We start from the raw sequence: 9,812 nt of genomic DNA, 5'->3' as shown, positions 1-9,812 counted from the left end.
TGGTCTGGTATTGCAGATTTGGTTAAGGGCATGGTTTAATCATTATTATCATTATTTATTTATTTTTTGTTTCCATTGCACAGTAGTAGGAGTAATGACATTTTGTGGCATCTTTGGTCTCGGGGGGGGGGGGGGGGGAGGGGTGGGTGGGATTGTTTGTTTTTGTGTTCCTTGCTTTTGCTGCTATGTGTTGTTTTATATGTGTTTTGTTTTCTTTAAGTCATTCATGATGTTAACGTGTCTAATTGTGATTTTTGTCTTAAAATAAAAAACATTTGATAACAATAACAAAACAAAAAAAAGTGGTTAAAAGCTATATTGGGCGACACTGATGCGTTCCTCAGGTCTAAATGGACGAAGGCTCCGTTCCATTCAGGTCAAACACAGTGCACGACATTGCTATATTGGGTAACATCTGTGCAGGAAGGAAGGAAACAGCACAATATCTTGACAATACAGTGGGTATAGAGCTCATTGTCTGATCTCTGACAGAGAATTCTCTAATGACTTTTCCCTCGACATTCCCTCATCGTCACCCTCCAGAGACCATCCGTGTCAACTGTCAAGAAAAAAAAGTCTGGGACCGAGTCCACTTCAATTCTGCATAACGTCGATCACTCTCTGCTGATCGTCTGCACCTTTGTTAATTTGACGCACACACGTACACACACACACACACACACACTCTCTCTCTCTGTCGCTCTAAAGAATTAGTCTCATGTTGCGCAGCTGCGTCTAGATTCTCCCGGCGGATCCTGCCGGGAGCTGCCTATGCCATAGAAAGCATAGGTGGACCCCAGGCTACTGACGGACTAACCAGCAGGCTGCCTTGTCCACCCTGGTTCTGCCTTCTTTATGTTGAATTTGTTAAAACATCGTTTTTGGAAAAAACTCAAAAAACAAACATGATATGCCCAGTCACCATGCATGCTGCACCTGTGATGTTCCTTTTTACTGAGTACTGACACCAAGTTTAAAATAAGAATTTAATGCACAGAATATCAATACGAAGCAACTGAAAAACACCTTATTTCAATGGTAGTGGACGGAGAGAAAGGTTTTTTTTGTCCAACCACGAAACAACAACCAATGGATGCGAAGAGGGTGAATTCAGTTCATTTCATCATCAATGTTGTGTTTAGCCGCATCATTAAAACTACATTTCCCATGAGTCCATGTGGCTGTCAGACAGACAGACCAGATTAAAATACAAAATACTGACCAAAGAGATTAAATGCCTGGATTAACTTTAGGATCTGGTCTTTCACCAATCAAACATCCTGCATTAACTTGAAGACTTAGTGTTTGACCGGTTTGTATTTCATGTCTGAATCGGATGATAAATCAACAAAAAAACACATGATTGTCTGTGTCCGTGTGCTTCACAATCATAACAATGATAACAGCAATAATTATAATGAGGAAAAAAACTAAAACAATAATAAGAATATCAATAATAGTAATATCAACAGCAACAACAGAAGGAATAAATATCTGTTCTAATATTTACATTATAAACATAATGGTCACTCAGAAGGCCAGATCAGATCCAAGTTGAACCAATCAGAAAATGATGATATAATTTCCATGACAAACCTAACCCCGTTAGCAGCCTCATCTCACCGGGAGAAACAGCATTTATAGGGGGCGGGACTAACGTATTTTTCCCACCAATCACAACATGGTTTTCATGCCCTGGGAATGTAAACACACCCCGGCCCACAGATTGAGCATCGGGAAAAAATCATCACCATCCACCAGCTGTCTAAAAACCCGGAATAGGTCTGTTCTAGGCCAGTGTTTCCCAAACTCCCAAACTCAAGGACACCCAAATTGCACTACACTGGTTTCTCAGTGGGCTGCAAAGGTATTGCAAGTGAGGCCCCTAAAGCATTGGCACAAAAACACTAAGAATTTAATGATAACATTGATAACATTCACTTCACCACTTTTCAACCTTTCACTTAACTTTTCAACCTATCTTCATATACTAGGTCCTCACTAGCCTCGGTACCAGGCTTTCATTTTTGTTGGTGCAAAAATTGAAAGCCTGGAGGAACGCATTGGCGCTCTGGTCTAAAAGTGGAGTCAACCCTTCCGGGTGGGCGTCGCTCCAAATTATGTGACGTAGAGCTGCACTAGGGGGGAGAGGAGGGGCCGGGGGTGACGGACAGATCGATGAGATCCAATCAGGGCGTGCGCAAATCTCAGCCGCGACCCGCCCCTCTAGACCAGAAACCTAACACGTTAGCTCAGGCTAGGTCCTCACTAATCATGAAAAAATGGCGCAATTTCTTTCTACTCAGTCTGTGTCTCATGGGAGGGCTGTGGGCAGTTCCTTAAACCTGTCCTCCAGTGACATCATCGATGGGGAATCCAAGCTAATAGAAACTCCAGGCTTTTATAGTCCTGAAAAGTTGCAATGCGAAAATGGAAGCCATCGTTCTCACGATAATACAAATCTAAACTTTTCTTGTTTAAAAATAAATATGCCTAATGATGAAATAAATCATGCCATTTTATCATGATTATTAGTGAGGACCTATTATATGAAGATAAGTTGAAAAGTGGTGAAGTGGTCCTTTAAGAAGTGATACCAATAAATCCAGTTGTCCATAATTGATCCGAGCAAGAACACAATCAATTGATTCATCATTAAAATAAACATGTTAAGAAAATGCACACGGTCCACCCATCTGAACCACCTGACCACTGGTCTATGATGTCACCATGCTGATCTGTGATCTGACCTCTCTCTCGCTCTCTCTCTCTCCTGTACAGTGTGATAAAAAAACAACTAAAACTAAAAAGACAAAGACATTTCAGCGGTGAGGTTCGGGAAAAAAAACTCTCAGTATGTTAACTTCATTAATAAAAAACACAGTCTTGCTTGTCATTTGAAACCATTTCGACGCATCCTGTCTGTCTCCAACCGTCCTTCCGTCCGTCTGTTCGTCCTTCTGTCCAATAATATCAAAGCAGACCCGTAACCATGACAACAGAGGGTGTGGCGTAGAAAGTCTGTGACTGAAATCCCAGCGGCCATTTTGTTTTTGAAGGCATCGTTTTTTTTTACAGGTTTGGTTATAATAATAATAATTATTATAATTGTTGTGACAACAGTTGAGCAGGGGAACGTTTTTGTCTCTTTGAGTTCCATGGACAACCAAGAATATTGTGTGTGTGTGTGGGGGGGGGGGGCTTTCCATGCATGTGTGCGTTTCACATGCATTGATTTGAGTGTGTGTGTGTGTGTGTGTGTGTGTGTGTGTGTGTGTGTGTGCGTGTGCACCCTTTGTAACGTCCCTTCTGCCTCTGGTCTTCATCGGGTCTTCATCGGGTCTCACTGTTTCTTGTGTGTAAAATGTATCAGGTCTCTCAGAGAGTTTCCCAACTCTGAGAAAAGTCTGGTAAGATGGGCAGTTTCGGTAGGCCAATCAGAGGCAGGCGGGGCGTTACCAAGTCTAGAGACGGACGTAGAATTGAATCATGCGCGCGTGCATGTGTATGTGTGTGTGTGTGTGTGTGTGTATGTGTGTGTGTGTGTGTGTGTGTGTGTGTGTGTGTGTGTGTGTGTGTGTGTGTGTTTCTTGTTGTATTGTGTTTCCAGACAGTCGTTGAACTCCTACTCACAGTGCCAACACGAGCGGAGAGGAGATACTAAGTAGAAGTGAGACATTCCAGAGCAACATCATAACAGAATTTATACTGGTCCTGAGAGAGAGAGAGAGAGGGAGAGAGAGAGAGAGAGAGAGCATGTCAGTATCTAAAGTAATTCAAGTAACACAAAGAACACAATGTTGGTGTGGGTTAGCTGTTACTGGGAGTTACATTTGTTACACATACACATGCATTTTGGGACGATTCACGATCCCGATACCTAGGGTACCAATGCCATTTTGCTTTTTTTTCCTTCTTACAATAGAACATTTTAAAACTATTCTAAACTATCTAAACCATGACCAAGATGAATCATACACTTCAATGCAGCCATATAACAACGTCATGTCCTACGTTTTTGCCTCCCCTCAGTCGAGAGGCTTTTTGTGTGTTATTTTCTATGTATTTTGCACGTTTAAGGCTGACAGACAGTGTATCTTCAAGGCTGACAGACAGTGTATCTTCAAGGCTGACAGACAGTGTATCTTCAAGGCTGACAGACAGTGTATCTTCAAGGCTGACAGACAGTGTATCTTCAAGGCTGACAGACAGTGTATCTTCAAGGCTGACAGACAGTGTATCTTCAAGGCTGACAAGACAGTGTATCTTCAAGGCTGACAAGACAGTGTATCATCACGGATGTGATAGCCGTCCATATTTGAGCCAGATTCTCATTACAGAGGATGCATCATCGCCGCGGATTGCTTTCACTTTCTTAGCGTGATCAAAGTTTAGACTTTTATAAGGTCTCAAAGATCGCAGTTTGTCTCATTTTGAAGAGAATAAGCCTGAGCACAGCCGCATGCTCATCGGATCCGTGTGGAGGCTGTCTAACATGTGAGTAAAAAAAATATAATAATAATAAATAATTAACGGATTAATATGAAATTAAAGAAAGAAGTAATTTCACTTTCTGGCACAGGCAGGGGGAGGAGGAATTAACGTAATTCCGCATCCCTGGCTCTCATGAACATGAACCCAGTAAGTTATAACATGAGACCAGAAGGTAGTATAGGCCTACATGAAACCATGGTAGTATTATGAAACAACAGGGCAATGTACTCACCAGCAGGTCCACCATGTTGGGTTTGTTGTTCCTCAGAGTTTTGACGGCGTGGAAAACATCCACGGCTCTCTGCTGCTTCAGCATCTGACACACAATGCTGATCGCACAGAACACCCCACTACGACCCCCTCCATTACTGAGAGAGAGAGAGAGAGAGAGAGAGAGAGAGAGAGAGAGAGAGAGAGAGAGAGAGAGAGAGAGAGAGAGATTATTTGACAGAGCACTCACTTGTAGTTTAGTAATATTACTTTGTCCAGGAGAATATATCCACCATTACTGCCCTCTCCATTCATATTAACAGCATTCTATTTGTCACCAGTAGATGGGGGTAAATCACTTACAGACAGTGCACCACAGTGCGTCCCTCTCCATCGTACTCGTCCTGCCACTTGTCCACCTGTCTGATGAGTTTGAGGAAGGAGCGCTTGGAGACGGGCGTGTCTCTGTACATGGGCCACCCCAGGAACTGGAACTGTTGCACCATGCGGTAGCCGTCCTGTGGCTGATAGGAATACACATGTTATTATCTGTCTGTCTGTCTGTCTGTCTGTCTGTCTGTCTGTCTGTCTGGGCATGTGTCTCGGTCATCAATCTGTCTGTCTGTCTGCCTGCCTGTCTGTCCGTCCGTGTATGTGCATGAATGCTGTGTGTGTGTGTGTGTGTGTGTGTGTGTGACTCTGACCCGTGCAGCGTTGTAGATCCTGAATATTCTGCTGATGATGTCCTCTTCAAGGTCGGCTGAAACAAACTCTACCTGGATGGAACCTGAACGATGCACACTGTTCTCTGGCCAGTACTGTGGACACAGCTACACATGCACGCACGCACACACACACCCACACACCCACACACACATTTGAAATATGTATTTATGTCCATGTAAACAGAAGTACAGGAATGCCTTGTACAACAAACACAAACACTGACAGAGCAGTCAGACAATAGGGGGGAAAAAGCCCAGTTTCCCAAGTCTATGCCCAAGTGCATAGACGGGGGCAATGGGTCCCCTACATTTTTTTTTGGGAATGACCACTGCCCTATTAGTATAGGCTACCGAATATGAAAACTAAAGGTTTACATCTGTAGCCTATAGCTGTGAGATGGTCTGCTATAGCAGTTGATATTTCAGCACTTTGGTTAGAAAGAACGAATGGCTAGGGTTCATATTCTAATTAATTGCTACAGGTGCCTTTAATGTTTGTCATTATTGCCGTTTTAACACTGTCTCTGAATGGGCCACGGTAAAAGTGTGCATGTGCACTGTGTGCGTGCGTGCGTGCGTGTGTGTGCGTGCGTGTGTGTGTGCGTGCGTGCGTACCTGGGCGGGGTCTACATCATTCAACATGACTATAGAGGTACAGTGATAGTCCAACACCAGACGCCAGAAATCCTTCACTGTGTTTGGCAAAGGATGCTGGGTAACGATGAACGCCGACGGCTGCTTGTAGCTCTGCGTGAACACAGGAAGTGACAGTCAACCAACAGGAAGTGACATCAACATACTCAAACTTCCCTCCCCGGGTCCTCCACCCGCGTCACTTCCCCGCGCCTTAGCCCCGCCCCCGAGCGAGAAAGGAAGGAGAGGTGAGGACAGAGGAATCGATCAAGCTTTAACCCCACTATAGATAGATATATAGATAGATTCTTTATTTCTGTGGACTTACAGGACACACCATAACATTGCTTCAATATTGCATTGTGTAAAAGAAACATTTTTACACAAACAAAACATTCTGCCTCATTTCCCACGATTTGCATAAAAGGTCTGCCAAAGCAAAAATACCCCTCCCAAAACAAAACTCCAGCTTCTCATAGTCCTCCAACCAGAAAAAGCCAGCACAGATGGTTGTCATCTTACAAAACAATACATGTCTTAACTCTTCATATAAAGGGCAGTAAAACAAAAAATGAATTTCATTTTAAATTTCTTTCAAATCACACACTAGACACACCCTCCTCAGGAGTACCAATGAATCTACCCATTTCTAAAGCTAATGGTAAGGTCCCAGAATGCAGCTGTGCACAAAAAGATCTCTGACCTTTGGATATATTTTGTGTAACATAAGGATCAGGGCCATAATTCTTTTTAATAAGACGATATGTTCTTAGTTTAGGTTTGTACCATAAATCAACAGCCCAACTCTCCTTATACCCAAGGAACATATAGTTCTGTATTTCATGAATATTACAGCGTAGTCTATTTAAATAAATAAATGATGAATTATTCTTAAAGAATAAATACTTTACTTCATTAGCCCAGGGGTAACCATTAGAAATGTTATATGTATACCTTTCAGGACGGGTATATGTACAGTATATACACTAGCAACATCATCATTTTTGAAAAAGTATTTGAAGGTTTTTTGAAAATAAAGCATTTTTTGAATCGGCCTTAACCTCTTAAACCAGTGGTATTCAATTGGCGCCCCCTTGTGGCCCCTGGAAGAATAAAATCTCATTCTGTCCGGTGGTTTGCACTCAATGAAAACATAACTCGGGCAACTCGCGAATCGCAGGGAAAGTGTTCTACAATTAATTAACTCGGGCAACTTGTGAATAGTAGTGTTAAGGCTCTGTTCCGTTTATTGTACAGTGGTTCCTGTAAAATATACCTTTTTATTTCAAGGACCCCCATAACTCTGAGAGTGTATAAATGGAACCAAATGGTCCTGTCCCATTTGTACACACCCATACGGGGTCATTTGGAACCACTCGAGGACACTTTGAGACCCACTGGTGTAGCAGAGTGTGTGTGTGTGTGTGTGTGTGTGTGTGTGTGTGTGTGTGTGTGTGTGTGTGTGTGTGTGTGTCATACATCCATGAGAGCAGCATTGATGTAGTTGGACGTCTCTCCATCGATGGTAATGAGGAAGGGCAGACATCTGTCTGGAGGTAGAACATCCATGCAGCGGTTCTTCTCATGGTTCCTGGGCAGCAAGGAGATGCTGCAGTCTTCAACACGCAGTGTAGGAGTCACCATGTTCAATGTCTGCACGCGCACACACACACACACACACACACACACACACACACACACACACACACACACACACACACACACACACACACACACACACACACACACACACACATTACTATGAGTCCAAATATTATTATAGTTCCAAACACTACTGTATAGTTCAAAATATTACAGAAAATTCCAAATACTACTGTATATTGATGATACTATTTATTTTACATATTGATACTATTTATTTTACATATTTCTTATAATCTCATACTGCCTGTCGTGTTTCTTTTATGAATATTATTATGAATATTATTATTATTATTATTATTAGTAGTAGTAGTAGTATTAGTAGTAGTAGCAGTAGTAATATTAGTAGTATTAGTAATAGTATTAGTAGTAGTATTTGTATTATTATTAAGGCGCGTTTACTCTGAACTCTTCTTTGATTGGGCTGCTGTTGGTCTGAGGATCCAATCGATTCATCTCATAGTAGACCGACTGCAGGTGATTGGCTGGCACGGTGGTGTCACCGCATAGACACGCCTCCAAGATGGCGTCATGGATAAACACGTACTGTTCCTTTAAGAGAGATAGGGGGAAACAGAAGAACATCATTGAGGACTCTCAAAGTTAAATTAGCATTGAGAATGTTACGGTGTAGGATTCATCCTAGTTAGGTTCCTATAATTGGCATATGGTTCCTTCCTTGACTATACTGTATGTAGTACAGTGGTTTTCAACCATTTTCATTTCAAGGTCCATTAGTTATTCAACATTTGAACCACGGATCACCATTTGATGACATTTAGCCTCTCAGACCGTCAAGAATATTTTGTTATCGTTGGATAAGATTCTGGCCACAATTCCATACTGTAAAGTTGTGGTACCATAGGAGAGACAACAGGCAAACTTTGATCAAAATTCTTCTACATTCTCTAGTTGTGTAGACTTCGTGTTTAACAATAATGTAACTCTTGAGAGTGTAAAATGAAACCAAATGGAGCCCAATTTTACACTCTCAAGAGTTAAAGATCTATAATAGTCACACAAAAAAACTTCCCTTAAAGAAAAGGAAAGGACTGCACATTCCAAAAGATGCTCGATGGAACAGGACTTTTCAATGCTTTGCAAAGTTTATTCGCACAACGCGTTTCGCCGTGTTGACGAAAGGCTTTTTTTCTTGCCTATACCAGCACCTCTTCCACCTGGATGTGCACTAAAAGACATCTGTTTGTGTCTATAAGTATACTGTATCATTATGCAACTGGTAAACTGAATGTTTGTTTGTTTTGCTTTTTAATGACATTTTTCCACAAATCAAATCAAAAATAATTATTGAATACGAGCACATTTGAAATTGTTTGCCCAGTAAAATCGTTAGTTGCTCAATACCACGATGCAGTTTTATTTAATTGTATTTGTTGTTTTAATAACACGTTTTAATAACACGCCAACAGTGAGGCTTTGTGGCTGTGTGTGTGTGTGTGTGTTTGCGTGCGTGCGTGTGTGTGGTGTGTGTGTGTGTGTGCGTGCGTGTGGTCCTACCTCGGTCTGCACCATGTTAACCCTTCGTGCGCGCAGCTCTCGTACGCAGTTATAAATGTCAACGACTCCTTCTCTGTCGGCCATGTCCAGCATGATGTCAATCACTATGAAACAACCTGTACGGCCCGCCCCCGCACTGACAGACACACACACACACACACACACACACACACACACACACACACACACATTTTCAACATGACTATACGTAGCATTTTCAACATGACTACAGTATACCTGTAGATGGCAGCGTGACTCCACATGCAGTATATATATATAACTATTAGCTCACTGACCCTTTTTGGGTCCATTGTGGTTCTTAGTCCATGAGCCAGAGCTCCAAAATTGCAACCTTAATTATGAATTGAATGGGCAAAACCATACCTATATTAAATGTTTATCACCATGAAACTTCCCCAGTTGATTACTTACAATACATGAAGACAATGATTTATTGTATTACACATTTAAATATGCAAATTAGGTATTATATAGGAAAATATGCAAAAATAGAAAAAAGCATATATTAATTTACTTATATTGATTATAAACAATGTAATATAGACCAGT

The 9,812-nt window shown here is 41.7% G+C and overlaps 1 protein-coding gene across 1 annotated transcript in view; it reads right to left on the bottom strand.

Annotated features, from left to right (window-relative positions):
- Nucleotides 1-3,404: 3,404 nt before the first annotated feature.
- LOC310868025 (receptor-type tyrosine-protein phosphatase mu-like) overlaps nt 3,405-9,812 on the bottom strand; it is a 167,688-nt gene continuing 161,280 nt past the window's right edge. The window contains 8 exon segments of the mRNA XM_083778229.1: nt 3,405-3,714; nt 4,727-4,862; nt 5,068-5,228; nt 5,409-5,534; nt 6,045-6,176; nt 7,542-7,715; nt 8,127-8,276; nt 9,243-9,378. Coding sequence (XP_083634355.1) covers nt 3,661-3,714; nt 4,727-4,862; nt 5,068-5,228; nt 5,409-5,534; nt 6,045-6,176; nt 7,542-7,715; nt 8,127-8,276; nt 9,243-9,378 — 1,069 coding nt within the window. The 3' untranslated portion in view covers nt 3,405-3,660.

Source organism: Protomyctophum parallelum, assembly GCF_964188405.1.
Source record: "Protomyctophum parallelum genome assembly, chromosome: 12".
Classification (NCBI taxonomy): Eukaryota; Metazoa; Chordata; class Actinopteri; order Myctophiformes; family Myctophidae; genus Protomyctophum; species Protomyctophum parallelum.
The sequence above is the reverse complement of the archived record's forward strand: the minus strand, read 5'-3'. Positions and strand labels throughout refer to the sequence as shown.